This window comes from Gymnodraco acuticeps, unplaced genomic scaffold, assembly GCF_902827175.1.
Source record: "Gymnodraco acuticeps unplaced genomic scaffold, fGymAcu1.1, whole genome shotgun sequence".
NCBI classification, from domain to species: domain Eukaryota; kingdom Metazoa; phylum Chordata; class Actinopteri; order Perciformes; family Bathydraconidae; genus Gymnodraco; species Gymnodraco acuticeps.
Genome location: NW_022991013.1, coordinates 414444 through 440044, shown reverse-complemented (window position 1 = coordinate 440044; position 25601 = coordinate 414444). Strand labels below are relative to the sequence as shown.

Here is a 25601-nt window from a genome sequence, read left to right as displayed (position 1 = left end):
ACAACATTGACATCAGAAAACCGCTCACCCACACGACGCCACACACGCTGTCTGCCATCTGCCCTGAACAGTGAAAACCGGGATTCATCCGTGAAGAGAACACCTCTCCAACCTGCCAGACGCCATCGAATGTGAGCATTTGCCCACTCAAGTCGGTTACGATGACGAACCGGAGTCAGGTCGAGACCCCGATGAGGACGACGAGCATGCAGATGAGCTTCCCTGAGACGGTTTCTGACAGTTTGTGCAGAAATTATTTGGTTATGCAAAGCGATTGTTGCAGCAGCTGTCCGAGTGGCTTGTCTCAGACGATCTTGGAGGTGAACATGCTGGATGTGGAGGTCCTGGGCTGGTGTGGTTACACGTGGTCTGCGGTTGTGAGGCCGGTTGGATGTACTGCCAAATTCTCTGAAACGCCTTTGGAGACGGCTTATGGTAGAGAAATGAACATTCAATTCACGGGCAACAGCTCTGGTGGACATTCCTGCTGTCAGCATGCCAATTGCACGCTCCCTCAAAACTTGCGACATCTGTGGCATTGTGCTGTGTGATAAAACTGAAAATTTTTAGAGTGGCCTTTTATTGTGGCCAGCCTAAGGCACACCTGTGCAATAATCATGCCGTCTAATCAGCATCTTGATATGCCACACCTGTGAGGTGGGATGGATTATCTCGGCAAAGGAGAAGTGCTCACTATCACAGATTTTTTCAGATTTGTGAACAATATTTGAGAGAAATGGTTATTTTGTGTATATAGAAAATGTTTTAGATCTTTGAGTTCATCTCATGAAAAATGGGAGCAAAAACAAAAGTGTTGCATTTATATTTTTGTTCAGTGTATGTACAATTGCAAACACTTACATCCTGCTAAAACCACCAAGGCTGCTGGACTAAGATAGATACTACATACAAATGTTCTGAAAGTAGTGACTTTTGAACCAGAGCAACCCACTGTGACATCCCTATGGAACAAACAAAGTCCCTCTACTTTACGGCTACTTTTCTGCACTAAAAGCACCCCATTAAATCAAGAGAATGGAGCAATGCTGTTAGCAGGCCTCTCATTTATACTTTATATACACTATATATTTGTTTTGTGTGAGCAATCCCGTACACATTGAAACTGTTGTCTGTTACCCAGTGAATATGCATTGCACATCCTTTTTGTGTCTTGTATGTCGTAGACAAGCATCATCTTCTTGTGCTGAAAAATTAAGGTAACGCAAGGTAGAACAAAACTGCAGTTCATTGAATGGCCTCTTGATGCTGGCTTACAAAGCTAATGAATCCGCTCTGACCTCCATGGTAAAATGCCCAACTTTACTGCAGAAAACAACTTATTTACAATCTACCCTGGTAAGAAGTGAAACAGCGTTGTAGGATGGAAACGCTGAGTTAACCCTCAAGTTACCTCTCTAACACCGAATCCTGCTTTGGAGTACAGAACACTGGTTTTCTGTTCAGTCTCCGTTTTGTCTGTCAATATGCAATATAACTAAACTCCTAAAACAGGGGTGTACAAACTACGGCCCGGGGGCCAAACATGGCCATTTTGAAACGGCCCCCAGCTAATTAAAAAAGTATAACAAATATGGCCCACAAATGAAACTTGTGTTAGTCATATATCGTACTTCTGAAATGTATATGTACAAAGATATTACACAGTATTCATGTTTTAATAAGCCCCCTTTTCAAATAAATTCAGTCAATTCAAGTTGGGAAAATGTTCCAACAAATCTTAGTTGATAAAGAAAAGCCCAATTACTTAAAGGTGGGTTAGGTAAGTTTGAGAAACCGGCTCGAGATACACTTTTTGTTATATTCCATGGAATGCTCTTAACATCCCGATAGCAATGAATACATTAAATGCTTTGACAATAAATACATAACACATTTTCATCTGTGGAAGCCGTAGTACTGTAAAAAGCACGACCAATCATTTTAGCCGGCCCGGCTAAAATAACTGGATGGCCTACCTACCTGTCAGCCTTCCATCTGTGCACAAACTTATCTCGTGCCCTCATTGGTCATGTGCGTGTTTGTGTGTGTTGGAGGAGGGGCTCTGTAAGAAAGTCTGAAGGAAGAGGCAGATTTTTTCCGGTTGTGTAATTTCAAATTCTAGAGCACTCGAGCTGGTTTCTCCAAAATGATATACCCCACCTTTAATTATATAACAAGTTGAAATCTATCCTTTATATTTCCTATTTTTATAACTAATCTGAAGCTTCTGTTTTAAGGAATGAGCTGCAAAGAAAATAAATGAAACCCTATGGAGAGCTGTGATGTAGGCTGTTGTGTTTCTTACAGCATTTTCAAGTATCAAGCGTGATTTACCTACATTTGATTGATTTTGCTAACTTATAACTTCACTGATAAGGCAATATACCTCACCTCTAGTGAGCGGCACAGCCCTTTGTATCTTTTTCTGTATGTGGCCCTCACAGAATAAAATGTGGACACCCCTGTAGTCAAACTGCTATATTAAATCTATTAGATTTCCATAGGAGTGTGGATCAGAGAAGGTACATCAAAGCTACATACTCTTGTAAAATACAAATTTCTTTATTGTGGTTTAGAACATTAAAATGTTGTCTGAATATTGTAAAAAAATAGATATTGCTGAGGAAGTGAATATACATGCTGATGTATTGTCTCAAGATCAAAGTGTCCATTTCATATTTGAGCAAGTTTTGAATACAATGGACATAAGAAAGTATGGAGCCCCTAAAGGGAAATGAAAAAAAAAAAACAGAGAGAAAAAAAAAAGTCAGGATAACGGGTTAGTATCTCGCTTGCACGATAAACTTTCTCGTGCGCACTTTTTTTTGAGAAAGTTACCAGTGCGCCAAGGAGGAAGTGAAGACACAGGAGATAGCCATTTAATTGCAGACTGTTATGTTTACATGGGGAAATGACAGTGAATACATTATTTGAGATATATTTCGTACTCTGACTTCACTTTAAGGACATTTCGGCCAGGGGTGTGTGGTCACTCCAGGAGGCAGCGGGACGTGTAACTCAGAGAAGAGCAGCACCAGCGCTCAAAGAGCTTTTACGCACCGCCTACACTGTGTTTACCTTCACTGAACAGCTATAAGGCTGTTACAGGCTGTTACGTTTTAACCACACACACCTCTACACACAACGGATTCGTTTCTCGTGCGCACGAGAAACGAACCCGTTTTCCTGACTTTATTTTTTTTCTCTCTCTCTCTCTCTTTTTTTTTTTTTTTTTCCATGTCCCTTTAGGGGCTCCGTAAGAAAGCATTTGAAGCACAACATTATGAAATCTACTTCTAAATCTATATCAATTTAAAAACATGACTAAATCCAATTGTATTTAACATAAGTAATGAAACATGGTTTGTCTACAGCTTAACAGCAGAGTACACACATTCATCATTGGGGATGTTCCTCTGTCGTCTTGATCTGTTGGGCACATTGACACTTACAGCAGCATAATGGAGGCTGCCTGCATCCTGGTAACCCTGGTAACAAAATATATAGAAATGGAAAAAGATATTGAACAGGAGTAAACATTTGATTACAAAATGTAATTTATTTACATAAATGATACCTCTGCATTTGCTGTAGAGGGAGTTGATAATCTTGCTTCAGACTCTGGAAAGACATTTGAAAGACATAATTTGTATTTCTCAACACGTTTCTTTGGTTGCAAACAATCTTTCGGACGTATACAATAATTACAAGTTACCCATTGATTGGCAGGTGTTTCTCTTTTTCATCTTGTGCACTAAGAAAGCCAGTAAAATGACCAGAATGGAGTTGAATGCCAAAGATCCACTCAAGAAATACACAAGACAGTCAACCTCATCTGTAGAGAGTAAACACCAACAACGGAAACTTAGCTTTGTGTTTAAAATGTGTGATCGGAAATTAGACTTTCATTACTTTTCATTAAATAATTTAGAAATGTGCTTACCTTCAAAGTCCAGCTTGGTCCCATTTCCAAACAGTATGTGTCCACATGAGGCAACAGCACAGTAGTAGGTCCCAGCATGAGAAATATTCAGGTTCTCCATTGGCAGGTTGTAATCACAGGTGTGTGTTTGTGTGTTGGGTTTCCTCTCACACTGATCATTCCTGCCTCCATGGGTGTAAAGGAGTCCTGGAGAGTCCTCAGAGTGTTTGAACCAGTAAAGACTGTGTTCTCCATCACAGCTGCCAGTGTGTACTGTACAGTTCAGAGTCACAGAGCCTCCCGGCTGGATGATCTCAGATGCTGACTGATGGACCGAAGGTGGGGGGTTCAAACCAGAACCTTTGACACTGATAATAGAGCCCTCCTCAAATGTCAAGCCAATGTTAGAGAGAGTTGCACAGTAGTAAGTAGCTGAGTCTGAAATGTGCAAGTCCAAAATTGTCAAGTTACTTTTTCCACTATTCAGTGTGAAGTGTACATTTTTCTTGAGTTCTTCATAAAAATAGTTTTTTGTTTGAGGCAAATTGATGGAAGAAAGGAGAGTTGGTTTCTGTCCCGGATTTTGTTTGCACCAGAAAAGCCAAGTGGTATCACCAACTTCATAGAAGCATTGCAAAGTCAAATTTTCTCCAGCAGTAGCTGATACAAAATGTTTCTCTTGACGAACACTTGAGGGTAATTTTGGGTCAGCAGTGACTGAAATTAAATGAATGCACACAATTAGTTCCGATGAATTTTGCAGAATATTTAAATACAAAAATATTGGAAGCATTTCCATTAAGAGTTGCAAAAGGCGAAAAGATAGAACTTGGATCTGCACAACTCACCAATTTTTCCCAAGAACAAACACGTCAGATAAAAGACCAACTTTGGAGACGTCATCTTGTTCGTATTCTTGAGTTGAGTGAAAATGATCTCGATACTCTCTCCACTCTTAAGACACAAGACTGCTTTTGATTGGCCAGCTTGAGGTGACATTGTTCATCCTACTTATAAAAAACCTGACCACATGTTCAGATTTGGTTCTTTAGAAGATTCACTCGGTGAAAGGTGTGACGGAAACTTCTGAAGTAATGAAGACGAAACTCATAGAGACACGGGGAGAGCTGGAACTTTAATGGCAAACACTGATGGTTTATTATGGAGTTACGGCCATTTGACAAGACATGTGCTGCCGCCATGAGGTGACACTGCGGATGCCAAATCAATTCTGAAGATCTCTTCTGCAGACCAAGGTTTTAACTAGTTCAGAGTGTAATAATCAACATTCCTCATCAGCGAGACCAAACAAATATGGACCCTGAATCCAACTAGAGCTGTCGTCCATAGAAAAGAACGCGCCAGGGAACCTACGTTCCAGAAAAGAAGGGCCTCTAGATGTCCTTGAACAATAAACTATCTAATGGGTGCATTGTTGTTGCAGTTTATGACCAAGCTGCCCTCCATAAGAGAGATAGCAGCAATACCCAAGGCCGTAGACCTATGCCATGGGAAAAGAGACAGTGAAAGGAGAAAACGATGAACTGTGTCAAAGGTTAAATACCTAAGCAAATTATTCCCCAACAAAAGGTATATTAAGACAATTAACACAATAGCCGCTTTCACAAGTACTTTGCCGTACTTAGTGCCGGCACTTAGTTTCCCCGGCACTTAGTATCCCCGGCACTTAGTAGCCCAGGGCACTGAGTACCAATCGCGTTCACACCGGAGTACTTTTTCCTGAGGGAAGATTACGCAAATGAGCCGCTGACGTCACTTCATCTTCTTCTGCTTTGGGTTTACTGGCAGGCCGCAAACAACCCAGCAGCTTCTACTGAAGCCTTCCGAGTAAATCGTCAGAACGCCGCTGTTTTCTTTTGTGTAGCCAGTCGTTATTCTCTCTCAGTTGATACGCAGGGCTAATGCTAATAATGATAATGCCAGCAAATACAATGGCGGCTTCAAAAAACTTTTCAGAGTTTTACCGGGCGTGGTTTGCAATTCGCCCAGCCAATAGAAAGGGCAAGGAACTGACGTTATGTTATGTCAGGCTGATATACTTTCACATGCATCATAATATTTTTTAACAAATCCTTCTGTTCTGTTGATAATTTAGCTGAAAACGTAAATACTTGTATAACCTGCCTACCAGCTTAGACATATTTGTCTTTATTTATACTACTACCTCGACTACTACTACTTTGACTACTACTACTATTGTTGGTTTCTGATGTTTCAAGATGCCATTTGCAATTTTCCATCTATTGTTTTGTTGTACTACTCTAAATGGTATTTCAACTACGTTTTAAATGTGACAAAATGTGACTTTATAAGAACCATTTTTAGTGTTTTTGAGTTGTTGCATAAAATAAAAAGGTCAATGTCATGGTGGTGCTCTAGGAAAGATCCCTTTATTACCAGAGTCAGTATGATTCATCGTGTGGGCATGATGGGTGCATGCACTACATCTAATTTCAAACTGTCCAATAGTTGTTGAGATAGATCAAAGTGTTGGACCATTTGACCAATCGACATGGACATATCTAGAGCCATGTCATTAGCATGGCTAAAACTGATATGTTTTGCTTGCAGTGTAACGTTGCTTATGACATCGTTCAGCAAAGTGCTACTCCGTAAAGCTGCCTTCAAAGGTTGTTGGCAATAGAGTTACAGTGCTAAAGGATACAGACAAAAACTATTTCACGATTGACTGCATATACATAAATGTTAAAGAGTTGTTGTTTGTATATTGCTTCTGTACTTATGATTGTATCAAACCCCAAAGGCTTTTGAGACAGATGAATTGAAGTACTACTAAAACAGTCTGCCCTTAAGAGTCATACTGATCGGCTGCTGTGCATGAGAACACTGCAGAGACTTCCTGTTTGAAACCACATAGGCAAAAAAGAGCTGAGGGTCCTAGTGAAGTACGTGACCAGAGTAGATTGAGTGATAATTTCTGTGTGTCAACCACACAGAGGCTCAAAGAAACACCTTACAGATCTTTTTTAACAAACAAATCTAAGCAAACAATGTGCTGCTACTGCCTCATGACATTGACTCACCCCTCAGTGTGCTCATTGTACTAGTGTCAAGGCTTAAATGATGCCTTGAACATTTGATATAACTTGGGTGTCCCCTTGTCAGTACAGGGTGTTAAATAGATGGGCGTGGTAATTTTCTGTTATCATGTACACACTCTTAATGATAAAGCTGAACCTCGCCATTGAGAGCACTTGTTTTATTAGTTTATTGCAAGACTAGACTTTACATCAAATATATTAAGGTTGAATTTGACAAAGAAAGACATTTAATAGCTTGATAGACACTTTAAAGTGCAAATGAAATATCATTAGCTTTACTGCCTTACACCGGAGTACACGCATTCACTTTGTGCGGTGTCCCTCTGTCTTGTGGATCTGTTGACCTTCAAAGCTGCGTAATGGAGGTTGTCTGGATCTTGATAATCCTGGTGATAAAAAGTTATATTACATTTTCCAAAAAGTCAAAACAGTTCAAATTAGAGGAAGAACTTAAACCCAAAGTCGAGGTTATGGGTTGATAAGTTCCAGTAATGGAAAAGGCCAAACAGCTACTGAATGCAGTATGTTTTTCATTTTTATTTGCAAAGGTGTTGCTATTTTCAGCCAATATAAGTTACCTTGTTGCTGAAATATGCATTGTTGTAGTAGTGCAATACTTGACAATACTCACCAGAACATTCGGGGTTAAAGCAGCTGAACATCCTGAATCTGTAAAAAGACATATGGTGGAAAATAAACCACCATTAGCTAAAGAGAATTCATATTGTAACATCAAGACCACTTAAACGTTTCCAGCGCCCTTAGTAAGTGGGGCGCACTATCAGAACATGGAGATAGCTTGAATTCATTTGGTAGACTTTATTCTTCAAATTAAATGTAACTGGTCGTGCCTCCACTAGTTATAAGGCTACATACAGTACACTCTATCAAATGAACAAAATGACAGGTAGCCCACCTGTACATTGGCAGTTGTTGCTGTTGTTCATCTTATACGCTGCATACACCAGAAAAACCACCAGGATACCAAGGCTCCGATCAAGAAATCTTCCCAGGCAAAAGTGTATAGTTCATCTGTAGTTTAAGCAACACATTCTCACTCCCAACTCGGCCTATGTTGACGTTATGTCAGGGTCCCTGTCGTCACTTTCCAACGCAAGGGGGGGCCCTTTAGCGTTGAGTTTCAACTATCAGGGAGTCCCATTGACTTGCATAGAGCTCCCTGAACGTTGGTAATAGATGAGTTGGGATCGCGGCGAAATGCGCAAACCCATTCTCACAGCGTTTATCAACCTTTTTCTTACTCAATATCAAGCCAAACGTACTGTGTTTACTTCTTTATTTTAATTAGGGATGCACGATATTGGTTTTTTGAAACCGATACCGATACCGATAACTTCCTGCTTCTCAAGACCGATACCGATACCGATAACCGATAATAATATAATATATATATATATTAAATGTACCTGTAGTTTTTGCACACCTGGTGGTAAAAAAAAGACTAGTAGTGAGCAAATGACATGAGCATTACTACTATGAACAAAACAAAGCCAAGAACAGTTTTGACTCTTCAAAGTGACCATATTTATTTTCCCAAATAAAGTTCTTGCCTTTTTCAAAAGCCTCGTCGATAGGTAAAAGCCCCGGTGCCTTTGCAGCTGGCTTTGGATTCGCCGCTAGTTTAGCAGCGCAGGCGTCTTCGTACGCTTTTAACACACCATCGTAGCGATGGCGATGTTTCAGGTGACTAATCAGGTTGGAAGTATTATAGCTCGTTGCCTTTTTCCCTCCTCGTGGAACTTCTGCATTGCATTTGTTAATACAAATAGCAAGCGAACTATCTAACTCTCAAACTTTGAAATAGTCCCATACTACCGACGAGTCGACATGTTTGTTTACTGTCCTGGCTTCAGGGCCACACACCATTTACGTCACAGCTCTAGTTAGGGAGCGCTGGATTTGTGAAAAACTCCCCTCTTCCTAAACCACTAATACCACAGTACTGGCAAAACGGGAGGAGCCGAGTGAAAAACAAGCGCCCCTCATCCCAATCCACCCACACCGCAGTATTTTTTCTTTTTTTTTACCCAAAAAATATATTTTATATTATCGGGGCTATTAATACTTGTATCGGGTTTATCGGGATGACGTCATAATTCCTAATATCGGACCGATAATTATCGGGCCGATAATTATCGTGCACCACTCATTTTAATTGAATAATATCGGACTTTTGTTGCCATCAGTTAGGGGGAGAGTAGGGGCTCAGAATACTGAAATCTGTATTGTTTCATCGTTTTTTCCTTCTAATTTTGTATTATTTTCTAAACCACACACTGTTATTTACTCAACATTCTATAACACATAGGTGTGAGCAAGCTCTCTGATTGGTCAATAGGCGTGTTTGATTCCACGATCAAAGAACGGTCAAATAGAACGTGCCTTTTCACAACAAGTCAGTATCCCTCCGCGTCTGAGAAAAACGGTATACCCTTGGCCTGAAAAGCAAACTGCTTGCTCCAATACAGGCGTACGGACCTCGGCGCAAGCGCCTCGGTCCTGCCGCAGTACTGTCGTACCAATAATGACGTTAAAGAACGGCCTCTCGTGTATGATTGCTTAAATAACACACAATTATCCTTGTGTTTATTTATTTGTTTGATTAATAAACACAAGTTGGAGTCCGTCAGGACCGAGGGTCAGAGCAGCTCATAGTAGTTGCTTTAGAGAATTTTACACCCGGAAGTAAGTATTCTCTCCGCTTTGCTTGAAAAAACCGACAAACCCCATGATTCGTCCTCAAGCTCTGTGATTGGATGTTTGAGTGGCAGTGTGCCGAGGGTTACGCTGAGCATCAAACAGCACTTTGACATGGGATGGAACCACGGCAGACTATCCAAAACTGGATTTGAACGTGTCCATCCCGTCCCCCTCATTCGAACACAGGAAGCTGTATTTTCAAAATAAGAGTTCATTTTAATATTATGTTTGATAATATATTTTTTATTAACTACACCACTGAGTCATGTTAAGACCAAGCAAAGCTGAGAGAATACTTACTTCCGGGTCTTGCTGCTCCGACCCTCGGTCCTGACGGACTCCAACTTGTATTTACTAATCAAACAAATAAATAAACACAAGGATAATTAACTGACAGCAACAAAAGTCCGAAATTATTCAATTAAAATAAAGAATAGACACAATAAGTGTGGCTTGATATTGAGTAAGAAAAAAGTTGGTAAACGCTGTGAGAATGGATCTGCGGTGAGCATTTCGCCGCGATCCCAACTCGTCTATTACCAACATTCAGGGAGCTCTATGCAAGTCAATGGGACTCCCTGATAGTTGAAACTCGACGCTGAAGGGCCCCCCCTTGCGTTGGAAAGTGACGACTAGGGTTGGGAACCGAAACTCGGTTCCAGATGAGAACCGATAAGAAAATGCCGGGTACCGGGTACCCATACAAAATACACAATTTCGGTTCTGCTTAACGGTTCCTAAACGCGGTAGACCCTGTATTCCAGCGGGTCCGTCTGCACCGCGGTGCTGCGGTGACCCGGTGGAATACAGGGCGGACCTGGAGAATCACAGAACGTCCGGTCGTCAGCGGGCCGTTGACGGCCGGCTCGGTACGCTGACGGCCGGCACCGCCCTTCATTTTTTTAAACGGCATCATATAAATTGCGCTGACAGGCGACAGAGGTCCACAGTTGCCCCGCAGCGATGCTCCCCCGCCCTCCCGTAGACATTTCACGAGCTCAGTCACTTCATAACACCAAAGATAGGTCGCGGTAAACACTCTGAAGTGAGGCTCCACTACACTAAAAGAGAAAAAGAAAAGGCAAAGTGTAATGCCTGTTAATAGCTTGCCACAGGCATAGCTCAGTTAAAATAAAGCACAGCTATTGTGCAATACATTTGTATTGCATGTATATTTTTTAGTAACAATTTCAGTTAAAGCTTTTAAGAATAAATATATTTTTGTTATCTAAACGTTTGACCTCTTTATTTTACAATTTTGGAATCGAAACGGGGAATCGATAAGAACCGGAATCGATAAGCAGAACCGGAATCGAAATCGGAATCGATAAATTTCAAACGATACCCATCCCTAGTGACGACAGGGACCCTGACATAACGTCAACATAGGCCGAGTTGGGAGTGAGAATGTGTTGGTTTAAGATAACAGAAGAGATTACGAAGCTGTAGGATATTGAGAAGGTGGTTACTTACTGTTACTTACATTCTAAGTCCAACTTTTTCTGGTCTCCAAACAGTATGTGTCCACATGAGGCAACAGCACAGCAGTACGTCAAAGCATGAGAAGGATTCAGGTTCTCCATTGGCAGGTTGTACACACAGGTCTGGGTTTGTGTGTTGGGTTTCCTCTCACACTGATTATCTCCATGGGTGTAAAGGAGTCCTGGATGACTTTCTCTAGAGTTTTTGAACCAGGAAACACTGTGTTCTCCATCACAGCTGCCAGTGTGTACTGTACAGTTCAGAGTCACAGAGCCTCCTGACTGGCGGACCAAAGCTGGGATGATATTGCCTGAACCCCTCACACTGACAGTAACACCATCTACAAATTCTAAAAGGTTTGCATAGCTACCTGTACAGTAGTAAGATGCTGACTCTGAAATGCGTAAAAGTGATTTTTACCATTGCCTGTGTCTAGTGTGAGACGTGGATCGTTCTTAAATTCATTGCGAAAGGTGCCGTTTCGTTCATGTTTATAGAATTTAGACACCAGCTTTGGCCTTTGTCCCAGAGTTTGCTTGCACCAGTAAAACATCACTCCAACACCTTCGTGGAAACATCGCAAAGTCAAGCTGTCGCCAACAGTGGCCGAATAAAAACCACTCTTGACGCACATATATATATGGATGATTCAAGACTAGTCATCTGAGCTGAAGAGGCTAAAAAAGATCCAGAAAGAGAACATTTAATTCAATTATAAAAGCCTCATAATGCCTGCATGCTAATTGGTAATCATATTAAATGTATTCAAATGCATGCACAACAGACAACTCACCTGCGGCTCCTAGGAATGTCAGAAACAAAGCAAACAACGGAGATGTCACTCTCACGTCAACAGTCATTGGAGGCAGTTGCAATTTCTACAGGCTCGCACTACCTGTTAGCATCTGTTAGCATCTAGCTCTCCTGCTTACAAACTTTTAGCCATCCCTGCTTATACAAGTAGTAGTTTTAGTTATCTGCGATCTGCGATCTGCGATCTGCGGAGGCCTACCTGTAAGTACGGCTGTACTGAGGTGTTTTTCCTCCGGAGACGTCGCGAAGAGACGGAGCGGCTCCACCTGTTGCTGCATGCGATCTGCGATTTACGGAGGCCTGCTCGTCGCGAAGAGACGGAGCGGCTCCACCTGTTGCTGCCTGCGATCTGGGATCTGCGATCTACGGAGGCCTGCTCCCACCTGTTAAGTTCGGCTGTACTGGAGAGGTTTTTACCCTGGAGACGTCGCGGAGAGACGGAGCAGCTCTACCTGTTGCTGCCTGCGATCTGCGATCTACGGAGGCCTGCTCCCACCTCCACGGCTGTACTGGAGAGGTTTTTACCCCGGAGTCGTCGCGGAGAAACGGAGTGGATCCACGCTTCGGGCTTGGCCTGCTTCCACCGGGCGTGTGCTGCTGTACGGAGGAGGTTTTTACCACGGCTGGGGCCTGCTTCCCACCTGTCCTGGTTCTGCTGTAGCAGAGGCCTGCTTTCCCCCCGGGGATACCACGCTGCTGCTTTCGCCTGTCCTTTGCTGCTGTGCTGATTTTCCTCCAGGAACATCGCGGTTCCCTGGTCTGGGAAAATGGCCCATATCGGGATTCTGCTGTGCCTGTTAACTATTTTGGACTATGAGAAGATCTCTAATCATTCTGAGGAGTCTACTGGATTCAGGTCTGTTCTGCCACCCGCAGTGGGCATCCCCTGCAAAGGTTCGGATGTGTTGCTCAAACAATTACCGGTTGCCTTGTCACAGTCAATCTGCTCGACAAAATATGTTTGTCTTTTTTGTTTTCCTGCGATGATGGTTCTTCAGGACTGCTTCTGAAGCTCTAATCACACTCTCGCAGACTTTTCCGGTGATTCTAAAGTAGATGACAATGTATGTGTGTCGCTTAAGAGGAAAAGATGCCTGTTTTTTTTGTTGTTATTACTGTCGGGAAATGTACAACCTAACCCTGGTCCGCCCAGTAGTAGTAGTCAGATCGCTACTCCTGCTGATTTTAAAGCTAGATCTGGGTTGGGTTTCATCCACTTGAATGTGCGCAGTCTGTTAGGTAAACTAGATTTTGTCCGTATCTGGGCGAGCTCGACTGACGCAGACGTCATTGTCTTATCAGAGACGTGGCTAAATAAATCTATTTTGGCCTCTGACATTGCCTTAAATGGTTTTAATGTGTATCGTACCGACCGGCCTAATAAAGGTGGCTGCGTTGCCATTTATGTTAAGAATAAGTTCAGTGTAACCGCTGTAGTTTCCAAATCTATCAGTAAGCAATTTGAATTTTTAGCCATAAATATAGAAGTGGCAAAGGGTCAACAGGTCATGGTCGTGGGCTGTTACAGACCCCCCTCAGCTGTCAAAGACTCCTTGTCTTCACTAGCAAATATTTTATCGCAACTAGACTACAAGGAAATAGTGCTACTTGGAGATTTTAACTGGGACTGGTTAACTGCAGTGTCAGAGGATTTTAAAAACCTTTGTATCTCTTTAAATGTTACTCAGATTGTTGACAGTCCTACTCGCCCTAATATTAAGTCCCCAAATAAATCCTCCCTAATTGATCTCATTTTAACTAATGTTCCCTATAAATACTCAGCTGTGGGAGTATTTGCAAATGATCTGAGTGACCACTGTGTTGTAGCCACAATTAGGGACACTAAGGTCCAAAAGGTTAAACCTCGTATTATCATCAAGAGAGACATCAAACATTTTGTGGAGCAGGGTTTTGTTCATGATCTGTTTGGGTTTGATTGGGGAAAAATCGATCTGTGTGCTGATGTGGAAACCGCATGGTCTTATTTTTATCTTGGTTTTATGGAAATTATAGATAGACATGCACCCCTGCGTACATTTAGAGTGAAGGGACGAGACAATCCTTGGTTTTCTGCTGAACTATCTAGTCTCCTACATGAGAGAAACAAGGCCTGGGCAAAGGCTAGGAATTCAGGCTCAGAGGTAGAATGGCTGCGTTTTAGGCAGCTAAGAAATAGCTTCACTTCACATGTCAAAAGTGCTAAACCTAAGTATTATCTGTCAGTAACCACAAAGAACCTGAACAACCCTAGAAAATTCTGGAAAGCCATAAAATCGATATCCACCGGTGATATCCGTAATGAGCTACCTCCGTGCCTTACCACAGTATCTGGCACTATATCGGATAGGACCACCATACTAAATTGTTTTAATGAGCATTTTGTGTCCTGTGGCTCTCTGTTTCATTCTGTTTCTAATTCTGCTTCTGTGAACACCACAGTCGGTGACTCAGAACAATGTGGTCTGGAAAACCCCTTCAGTTTTACTCCTTTTACTGTTGATGTTGTTCGTGAAGTCTTAACCAAGCTAGATCCTAAAAAGCCGGCTGGTCCGGACAACGTAGAACCTTTCTTTTTAAAGATAGCTGCAGATTGTATTGCTCCACCTCTTACTACTCTTTTTAACCTCTCCCTCAGCACGAACAAAATCCCAAAAGTATGGAAGTCAGCTTATGTCCTGCCACTACTAAAAGGAGGGGAGGCCACCTTATTAAACAATTATAGACCCATCTCTAAGTTGTCAGTTCTGGCCAAGGTTCTTGAACGCCTAGTGAGTGAACAGGTAAAGGAGTTTTTATGTACACATGACATCCTGTCTAAACATCAGTCAGGCTTCAGAAAGCAACATAGCACCATCACTGCCACAATGAAAGTGGTAAATGATATTACGAGTATTTTAGATAATAAGCAGAGTTGTGCAGCTCTATTTATTGACCTATCCAAAGCTTTTGATACCGTCGATCATTGCATTTTGAAGCAAAGGCTGGTCAGTATAGGCATGTCCAGCCATGCAGTGGGCTGGTTTGTGAACTACCTCTCTGAAAGATCCCAATGTGTTCAGTTTGATGGGCTGTCTTCTGAGTGGTTAAACATCACTAATGGTGTACCACAAGGTTCAGTTTTAGGTCCGCTATTATTCTCTATCTATATTAATAGTTTAGGTGAAAATGTCGAAGGAGCAACCTTACATTTTTATGCGGACGATACCGTTATGTACTGTGCAGGTCCCTCGATTAACGAGGCTGTTGTTAAATTACAGGCTGTTTTTAACATTATTCAGGCTCAGCTCTCTGAGCTTAAGCTTCTTTTAAATGTGGATAAAACCAAGGTAATGCTCTTTTCTAAAGCTAAAGCTAAAAATACACCAGAGACTGCTTTGGATGTTGTAACTACGCAAGAAATACAACTTGAAGTGGTTACCTGTTACAAATACTTGGGTATCTGGCTTGATGACTGTCTCACTTTTAAACTTCATGTCAATAACCTGCTTAAAAAGCTGAGGGTTAGGCTAGGTTTCTTTTACAGAAATAAGTCCTGTTTCTCGCTTGAGGCCAGGAAAAGGCTAGTCACTGTGACCTTTTTACCTGTGCTGGATTATGGTGATTTGTTATATATGAATGCACCTGCCAATTACCTGAGCAAGTTAGATGCTGCGTATCACAGTGCACTGAGATTTTTGACAAATTGTAAAGCACTTACGCTGTACCACTGTATCACTGTACCCTGTATACCAAGGCGGTTATGCCATCACTTACTGTACGGAGGCTCAGTCACTGGTACTTTTTCATTTACAAAGCCATGTTGGATAAACTACCATCTTATATCTGCTCCCTGATCTCTGCGAATTGAAAGTACTTATTGCCTGAGATCGCATGCTGTGGTTTTATTAAATGTGCCAAGTGCTAGGACTGTCTTAGGGAAGAAAGCTTTTAGATGTGCAGCTCCACTAACATGGAACAGTCTGCAAAAAGAATGGAAAATTACCAAGCTAGTACCACTACATGTTTTTAAAGCTCGGTTGGATGCTACAAAATCAGATGCTGTTGGTACCTGTACTTGTGGTTAAATATGTAAATTGTAATCCCTGTACATTTTGCTGTATGATGTCCTTTTGTTGTTCTGTTGTTTATGTCTTCTTGTGGAACCTACTGCTGCAGGTCTCCCTTGAAAAAGAGATCATTGATCTCAATGGGATTTTACCTGGATAAATAAAGGTTTTGAATTGAATTGATGTCATCGTGTTCAAAATGCTGCACTGAATGAATTAATCTGAACACGCTCTCCCCCCTCAGAAATAAGACGATGTGTTTGATTGGCTAGCGAGATGCGACACCTAAAATCCTGATTGGGACACATGTTCATTCACATGCTTAACCGAATACATTGCATTTAGACAGATCCATGATTTCTTATGACATGTTCCACTCATCTGATTCTAGTTTTCATTCCGTACTTGCAATCAATCTCCACAATGGCACTTATTTGACTTTTTATCATCGATTGCTATGGTTCTGTATAAAGTATTAAGGTTTTCTATTATACCCATAATTGATGCAATTCAACAGGTGGCTTAAACAATTGTTATAAGAGTAAGCAATATAAATTGTTTATCCCAAAAGGATGATGGTGACAGTAACTTATACTGAGTGTACTGTAATACCGGGCTGATTTTTAAACGATCATTGGACGTTTGTCAAGAGTATTGGTATACTTTATCAAATGACTTATTAGTTTGATTTCTTAAACAATCCTCTGATCTTCTGAAAAAGGGTGCGGATGCTGTGCATGAACACACTGCAGAGACTTCCTGTTCGAAACCACAAAGACGAAGCAAGCATAGGGTCCTAGAGAAATGCACGACCAGGGTATACTGAGAGCTCGTGTTTGATTGGTGACCACACAAGGCTAAAAAAAGATTCTTGCACGTTTTGGTATGTGCAGTGAAATCGGCGCATTTACAGTAAATAACCCGGGAAGTATACTGGCATCATGAATACGCTTAGCGTGGGCACACATGCAGCGTGTCTTTTATAAATGTCATATGGTCACCCCGCTTTTCGCTCCCACACCTTGAAGGAGCAGTAACAATTGTGTCCAATTGACTTTGACATAGTGTTACTGAGAGTTTTATGAGCATCTGATTTACAAAGTAACCACATGCCAAACACCAAAGGGGAACATTTCACAGTGGCGTTTTTACATTTAGAATTAACTTAGCTAAATATCCATTTCACAGGCGTGCAGATCTTCTTTCTGTTTCTCACTCGCTACAGACATCAGTTATGTTGGTTGTGTTAGAGAGTGGAAATATCTCACCTCAGTCACTTCAAAGGGACCGGGCTTAACCGTAGCTGAAGAAAAGGTTTTAATTGGTCGTTTGCAAAGTACATCTTTACATTCATTTGATTGGCTAACCAAAAATAGCCTGACATGACGCTTGATGATCACATGGTCAGTTTCCCCTACAGTGTTAATGTAGTCTGTGAGAACGATTTTTCATGAAGATCTAAACTCATTTGAAAACATTTGGTGTGTTTTCCGAGATATCTCTGGAGATTGGACACAAAATGAATTTGTTATATTTAGGAAGAGTGTAATCTTAATAGATAAGTAGACTATCTTAAGATGGCAATGTGCAAAATGGATGTGGTTTGAGGTTGTGAAGAGGAGGGACTCAGATCAGACAGCATCCTCTTGACTTTCCATTACTGTTTGATGCATCTAGCCTGTTAGTTCTTGACCGTTCTCTCTAGTGTTAGACGTGTTTTCATCAGTCAAAACCAGTACAATTCCAAAAGACACATTTTAGCCAAAAATGTAAACGTAGATTTTAGCTGAAAGTAACATCTTATTTATTTTGTCCAGACATTTGTTATATCATTTGTATAGATAAAGACACACTATGCTTAAATTGAAACGTGGAAAATGCTAGTTAGGTCATTTGAACCAATAACACTGTAAAAATATCATTTACTCAAGTATTCTTATATTCATTTATGATGCTCTTTATTTATTGTTTGCAATTTCACATACTGTTCATTGTATCCAGACTGACACTATCATATATCTTGCATATAATGTATTACATAATATCCTCTTTGTATTTGGAGCCATATTGCCCAGCCAAATGGGAAAAAGAAAATGTTGTTATTTAGTATTTTTATCTGAGAATACCCATGTTTTTGTATCTCTATCAACGACAAGAGTTCTGGAAATTGCATTTTTGACACATTTCCTAGAAAAGCCTGTCTTGGGGTCAAACTTGGGCAGATGAGTTTTGGGGAAATGAAACTGTGAAACTTAGCTGTGACCGATGACTAAAACTAAGTTTAATAGAATGACTTGAAAGCTTCAATCAAACCAGACTTCACATGAGCTAAGATATATATCTGGACCGTTGGAGTTATAGGTATGTGAACATTCTTTAACATCATCTTTGACAAGTCATTGGTGTTAACCCTTACCCTAGTTGCACAAAGGCCAGTCTTCCTGTGATCATGCGCTGCTCGAACTGTTGTTTCCACTGATGGAAACTTCTACTCTGTTGTTCACACCACCTTTACCGCAGGAGTGAAAAGTAAACGAAGAGGGGCGGCTTTAGATTGAAAGGTGCAACCAATGCTTCTGTTTCTGGCAAAGGAAGATATTAATAGACATAGTTTTTTTTATGAGCTTGCTTTGTATAAAGAAATGTATAGTCTTGGCAAATGGCATCTTAGAACATATTTCACATGTTCAATTCATTCAACATTATTTAATTCTGAACATAGTCAAGTGAAGTTCTCTTGCGATAGATTGACAGGAAGAATAGATGGTTTTGTACTTCAAACTTTCCTGCTTTTTACTCTAGAGTAGACACAAACACTTTCCACGTTGTCTTCATGGTGAGGTCGTTCTCTGGATCGGTTCAGACTCAGAGCAGCATAATGGAGAATGTCTGCATCTTGGCTCTGTTAGTGACAAAAAATACAAATTATGTGTGAAATATAGTCCTAGAACAAAGTAGATGTTTGGCTTCAGTTTTAAAGTTCACCTACCAAAGTATCAGAAGCTGAACACGCCTGATGAGAAACAGTTCCTGAAAATCAAAAATACACAACTGATCAAGCTAGGTCAAATCAGCTAACAATGTTTAAGAGCTTTTATTCGGAAAGTCCTACCTTTGCAGACGGTGCAAGACTTTGTTTTCAGCTTGTACATAATGTAAGCCAAGGCCAGGATCACAATAATGGAAACAGCCAATGCCAAACTGAGGCAATACACCAGCAGAAATCGTTGATTGGTTGAATCTCCTAACACATTTTGTGAAGAAAACATGTCATATGCCTTTTTTTGTATATCTATTTTGTTATAGAATATAAAATGGCAATATTCTTTGCAAAATATGCAATATAAGTTTAAATCACTTACTTAAAATCTCCACTCTGGTTCCATTTCCAAACACGATCTCCCCACAGGAGGCCAGCGCACAGTAATACATCCCTGCATCCGGAGAGCTCACAGACTTTAAAGCCAGTTTTAAAGTGCAATTTCTCATGCCATACCCTCCTTTAAGGATATGTTCACACTGTCCGGTACTGGGATACACGATTGCAGGCTGAGCCGCACCATGTCTGAACCAGTAGAGGCTCTGCTCCCCTTCACATACTGTAGCATACACTGAACAGCTCAAATTCACAGAGTCTCCCTCCCGAAGTGGCTCCAACGCTAGCTGATGGACGACCGCGTTGATGTTGGACTTTGATGCTTTGACATGAAGGAATGCTCCTTTTCCGAATTCAATTGCGTTGAATACTAAAACCCCACAGTAATAACTTGCTGAATCCAACAGGCGAAGATCTTTGATTGTGAGATCGTTGTTGCCTCCATTATGTTTTTCAAAGACGCCAAACCTTTCTTTATACCCGGGGGAGATGGTAGCATCTGAGTTCCGCATTCGAGTTGATATGATGACAGGTTTGCCTCCCAAGATTTGCTGGTACCAGGAAAGGAAAGTTACAGATTCGTCCTCGCAATTACATTTCAAAGTCACTTTCTGCCCAACGTTAGCTGTTATGATCCCACTATCCTGAGTCATACTTGAGTTTTTTCCTACAGCTGGCACCTGACCTGCATAAGAGAAATGCATAAAAGGATTATTAATCTGTCTTTTCAATCCAAATTAAATTCATGCACACGGAAAAAGTCAAAAAGGTTGTAAAAGACTCACAGATTTCACCAAGAAGCACAAGATAAATCCAAAGTAGCATCTTCCCTGAAGCTCTGCAGTTTGTGTCCTGTGTTGACGGACGCTCTCTTTACTCTTATAGGAGACGAAGGCTGTTTGTGATTGGCTGAACTCACTGGTTTGTTCTTTTGCAAAACGTTCCGATCAGGTGGCTATAGGTGTGTGAATCGTTGTTGCAGGACAGTAAATGTAACAACACCAACCTCCACACATACATTTGAAAATAAATTATATGTATTAATTTATTTTCAAATGTATGTGTGGAGGTTGGTGTTGTGTTCTTTTCACAACATGCACTGTGTTTTGAGGTTATTTGGAGCAATATTCTGTAATTTTCAGCCATGTCATTCTATTTGTTCAATTTAGATGTGCTTTTACGCTTTGTATGATTTCTTTCAAGATTAGATTTAGGGGATGTGTGTTGTTAAGGAAGTTGAAAGGCAGTGTGTGGGAGGTGATTTAACCCATTTTAGTGCTACTTTAAAGTTAATGTTGAATGCTTACAGTTAATGGCTGTGGTTATAGGTTGATATTTTTAGTTGTACCCATCATGCCAGTGAGGCCTGGTCAGATTTGGCAATAACCTTTATTAATGGGACAATAGCCTACGTACCCATTATCTCAAATCTTATTTAGAGGAAACCACACATGAAGATTTGCAACAAGATGCTCCGAGCCACTGTTTTTGTTAGGGATGCACGATAATTATCGGCCCGATATTAGGAATTATGACGTCATCCCGATAAACCCGATACCAGTATTAATACCATTGCATGTATGATATATGTGTAATGTGTATTTGTAAAGCGCTTTGAGCATCTGGAAAAGCGCTATAATAAATGTAAGTAATTATTATTATTATTAATAGCCCCGATAATATACAATATATTTTTTGGGTAAAAAAAAAGAAAAAAATACTGCGGTGTGGGTGGATTGGGATTAGGGGCGCTTGTTTTTCACTCAGCTCCTCCCGTTTTGCCAGTACTGTGGTATTAGTGGTTTAGGAAGAGGGGAGTTCTTCACAAATCCAGCGCTCCCTAACTCATGCCTGGTTGTGACGTAAATGGTGTTGCGGCCGTGAAGCCAGGACAGTAAACAAACATGTCGTCGGTGGTATGGGCGTTGGAGCTATGTGCAACTCAAGGCATATGCTCGAATCGGAGCTGCCTGGACGCTGCAATCATGTTGCGCACTATCCGTGCTGAGTGTGCTGACTTTTCGTACAATGTCTCACTGTCTGGCTTCCTGCATAAAGTCAAGTGCTCGGCGCAGTTGTGGCGAAATGTCGCTCCTCTGTTTTCATTTAAACAGCTCCTTATATCCGTTAGCGGAGCTAGCTAGCACCAGATGCTAACAACAACAATGCACGTAAGGTCTCTCTCTCGCTCGCTCGGGCCACACATACACACACCCTCCCGGTCCTCCAGATGGCCAGTCGGTGCCTGCCGGTGAGCGTGGAAGTGTGGTCTGCCACAAGCGGGCGGCAGGAGCGGGGCTGTCAGCATCAGCTTGTAGATGGTATTTTAAACTCGATGCGCTCTGAAACTACGGGGCGGCCAAGGAAAAAAAATACACATGCGTTAATCGCGTTAAAATAATTAGTGGCGTTCATTTTTTTTTATTATCGGTTTTCGGTATCGGTCTTGAGAAGCAGGAAGTTATCGGTATCGGTATCGGTTTCAAAAAACCAATATCGTGCATCCCTAGTTTTTGTACTTCTTTTTGTGTTTCTGATAGCAAATTATATATAACTCCATGTTGCATTTTGGCCCTCTAATTTATTTTATTTATTCAAAGGCGATGATGTGTTAATTGGGAAGTCAAGTTTTAAAAATACGTGTACCACCCTATGCTTCTCATTAGCATCTGCTGCACATGGGAACATGGTAAAACTGAGGAATGATTCCTATTTTATATTGGACTGTCTCCTTATTTTCGAAACACACAACTATCAGTGGTTTCAGGGCCGCCCCTCCCTACAGGCCAATCACGCAGGCTGCATGGGGCCTCGCCTTGCGCAGGGGGCCCCGCCCAGAGGGCCTCAGCTGCTGTGCGCAGTTCTCCACTCAGTTCTCCGCTCAGTTCTCCGCTCAGTTCTCCGCGCATCCCCAGTGAGAGTGAGAGGTGACAAGGGGAGCACGTCTATAACCCGACACCGTTGCAATGAATCGACATCTGACCAATCACGGCTTTGATACGGCCACTAGTGCAGGTGAAGAGATGTCGGTGAAAAGACAGTTTCAGTCCGGCGCATGTAAGAGGGAAAGAAAAAAAACATGAAGAAACTAGAGCATCACTCGAAGGTGGGTTATTGTATGAGTGAAATGTACAACTTGCTAATGTTGTATAAGTCAAATGTCATGTTGCCAATTGTCATATTAAAACATCAGCTGCAATTCACGACATGAAGAAGGCAGTCTCTGCAGAGCATATAGGCTAATGGAGATGCAGTTATTTCCAGCATTCTTTATTTACCATTCATTCAAGTATGTGATGCCTTTTATCTGCTAATGTACAGGAGGAAGAGTGATACACTGTCTGTCTAGTTGGCTTACATAACAGTTAAAGTTTACAGCCTAAAAAACATGAAGCATTTTTTCCCCTTTTATTCATTTTTATGTCAATTTGCACATTTCATGGTGATGCTCAGCCTCTCCCCTTAACTCCTAACAGTCATCATCATGTCAACCACGACACAGACAAATACTGATAGAAATGTGTGTGTAGTTGTTGACACATTGCTGACAGAGGGAACTACGTTTGAATACAGATTTAAGAAGTATCAGTTTTTGAGCATGTCATAAGCATGTTTTGTCTTGACTATATTACAACTATATTATAATAAAATAATATAGTATTTATATTATTGAATTGATTATGATAGTAGAAGTAGTTTATTTGCATTAATTATATTTTAATCTTTTTGAGGCTAGTATTTGGCAGGAAATGCAGACGTATTCACCTGTAAACGCATACTGAACGACATACATGCACATTTACCATTTACCTCACTGTATAAAAAAGTAACTGTGTTGATAATAATAATAAACAGGAATTATATTTGCAAAGTAGCCTACTTTGTTTCCAAAACATTTTTTTTCACTCCTGTCGGTTGTGGGGGGGGGGGGGCTCATCTCACAATGTTGCTTGGGGCCCCAAGTTGGCCAGGGGCGGCCCTGAGTGGTTTACTTAGAGAAGCAGCCATTATGTCTTTAAGTGTGCATTGTACTCGGAAAGTCAAAGCTAGTTAGCCTAGCTTTGGTTCCCACTAGTTGTTCACTTTTGTAAATGTGTTTCAACATCTGAGTCTCTGGCTTATAGCTGTGTTCATTCCACATTTAGAAAATAGTTTTGCCGGATAACGCGAACATTTGTACCGAATTATAGAGCATAGCAGTTTACACTGACAGATGTATTGTCGTGGCCCAAACAGCTGTTGGTTTCCCCCCATTTTAGTAAGGTACAATCAACTTGCAATTCCCATAAGAGCAACTTTCTCGTGCGCACGAGATACAAACCTGTTATCCTGACATTTGTTTTTCTGTCTCTGTTTTTTATTTTTATTTTTTCCATGTCCCTTTACGTCTCCGTATTTCTTTATATTTATCCAAATGTATGTATCAAGACAACCTTTAGTTAGAATAAAATAACACGTGTTTGTAGAAAAGAGAAAGTAAAGGCTACCGACAATAACTTCTTCTTCTTCTTCTTCTTCTTCTTCTTCTTCTTCTTCTTCTTCTTCTTCTTCTTCTTCTTCTTCTTCTTCTTCTTCTTCTTCTTCTTCTTCTTCTTCTTCTCTTCTTCTTCTTCTTCTTCTTCTTCTTCTTCTTCTTCTTCTTCTTCTTCTTCTTCTTCTTCTTCTTCTTCTTCTTCTTCTTCTTCTTCTTCTTCTTCTTCTTCTTCTTCTTCTTCTTCTTCTTCTTCATGACCTTTAAGTTAGATGTATCAGTGCCTTTTCATCTGTATCTATTTATTTGTATGAACTGTGGCTGTAAGTATTGTACATGAGAAGTAAGAAGCAAAGGCGTCATTGTGAAGCAACTTGAACAAACAAACAGGCTCACGAATACAACCACATTTCCTGTCGGGAGGGGAGGGCAAAAAAAAAAACTTAGATTGAACTTGATGTGATCGAGCTGACCAGAGCGGGAACTTTCTTTTATTTTCTTCTCTTTTTTCTCAGTGAGTAGCAGTAATTAGAAACGCATCACTAAATGTATGGGTGTTTGAGACAAAAAAGTCAAAGGTTGGACAAAATGGAAAACTTCTATTGAAGTTCTAAACTTAGTAATTATAATGTAATTAATAATCATTACGCATAGTTAGATAATTAAAAGCTTGAGGACATTTGGCAGCTGAAATTCAAAACGAAATGTTTATTTTGACCAAACTTATCTTCTAAAAACCATCACAGTGAGGATTTCTGATTGCATAGTGACTCAACGTGTTGCTGTCATGTTAAATATGGTGCACTGGGTCTAAACAAAAAGTATGACTGGTTACCAAAACAATAACTCTAAATATATCAGTCTGTGGGGGGAACACACACAAATCAATGTGTCTTTGAAAATGCACTGTCTTAAATAACATAACTTTCAGATCTTATCTATCTTGTGGTCACGCCGATCTTTAACTGTTGTTTGACCAGATAAGCAACATGGTGGAACAGTGTAAGAACCATACAGTAGGAGGAATACTGCTCCCTACCGACCAAAAGCTTAACTGCATACATCAAACTGAAATGAAGCAACAGGCCTAATGTTGAATTTAACCGTGGAATCCACCGAGTTTAGTTAAAATGTAAAAACATCTGAGGAAAAAGTTGGATAATGTCTTCTGTCACTCTGGAGCTTTTCAAAGTCTGAAAGAAATACAACGGGGTCTTAAAGTTTCAGTATTTCCGACTGTTGTTTCACATTGACTGTAATTTCTGTCTCTAACTTTTCTGCACCCTAACTTTAGCCACATTCAGAGATTTAAACAGGATAAGACCAACTCAAGTCATTGAAGACCAACTATTATGGATATACAATATTAAATGCATACAAGTAAAGTGGTAATACAAAAGTTTAATATACAAAAAAAGAAAATAAAGAAAAATATTGAATCCACTGCATTTAAAAAAAAGAAATAATTAAATGTTTGAATTATTTCACTTATTATTGCCATCCCTGATACATATATGAGGGTTACGATTGGGGTTATAAGGATACTTTAGACTTCACACTATTGAATAAACAGGATTTAAATAATGTTTAAAACACAAAAGTTGATCTTATAAAATCTAATTAAATTCATGAAATGGCAGGAGTCGGTGAAAGGTGTAGAAAGTGTGGTCACTTTAGGTCTGACAGT

The 25601-nt window shown here is 40.7% G+C and overlaps 2 protein-coding genes and 1 pseudogene across 2 annotated transcripts; all 3 read right to left on the bottom strand.

The window, feature by feature from the left end:
* Positions 1–3066: 3066 nt before the first annotated feature.
* On the bottom strand, positions 3067–4825 carry LOC117559443. Its single transcript, XM_034236212.1, has 5 exons — positions 4771–4825; positions 3944–4639; positions 3716–3835; positions 3578–3621; positions 3067–3488 (listed from the first exon to the last, which is right to left on the bottom strand). The coding sequence occupies exons 1-5, from the start codon at positions 4823–4825 to the stop codon at positions 3369–3371; spliced, it is 1035 nt and encodes a 344-aa protein (XP_034092103.1). The 3' UTR covers positions 3067–3368.
* A 2483-nt stretch (positions 4826–7308) lies between these two features.
* Positions 7309–12068, bottom strand: LOC117559447 (annotated as a pseudogene).
* Positions 12069–18421: 6353 nt separating this feature from the next.
* LOC117559446 lies at positions 18422–20268 on the bottom strand. Its single transcript, XM_034236214.1, has 5 exons — positions 20229–20268; positions 19430–20128; positions 19180–19311; positions 19057–19097; positions 18422–18969 (listed from the first exon to the last, which is right to left on the bottom strand). Exons 1-5 carry the CDS (start codon positions 20266–20268, stop codon positions 18844–18846), a joined length of 1038 nt encoding a protein of 345 aa, XP_034092105.1. The 3' UTR covers positions 18422–18843.
* Between the last annotated feature and the right edge of the window lie 5333 nt (positions 20269–25601).

What these genes read in the sequence shown, in the direction of transcription:
- LOC117559443 (XM_034236212.1), bottom strand. Translation starts at nt 4,825, where the DNA reads ATGACGTCTCCAAAGTTGGTCTTTTATCTGACGTGTTTGTTCTTGGGA. An exon ending in AAACACCTGCCAATCAATGG is followed by an intron (nt 3,622 to 3,715) that starts GTAACTTGTAAT and finishes ATGTCTTTCCAG; the next exon opens with AGTCTGAAGCAAGATTATCA. An exon ending in CCTCTACAGCAAATGCAGAG is followed by an intron (nt 3,489 to 3,577) that starts GTATCATTTATG and finishes TTTTGTTACCAG; the next exon opens with GGTTACCAGGATGCAGGCAG.
- LOC117559446 (XM_034236214.1), bottom strand. Translation starts at nt 20,268, where the DNA reads ATGCTACTTTGGATTTATCTTGTGCTTCTTGGTGAAATCT. An exon ending in AACCAGAGTGGAGATTTTAA is followed by an intron (nt 19,312 to 19,429) that starts GTAAGTGATTTA and finishes AAAATGTGTTAG; the next exon opens with GAGATTCAACCAATCAACGA. An exon ending in GTCTTGCACCGTCTGCAAAG is followed by an intron (nt 19,098 to 19,179) that starts GTAGGACTTTCC and finishes TTTGATTTTCAG; the next exon opens with GAACTGTTTCTCATCAGGCG.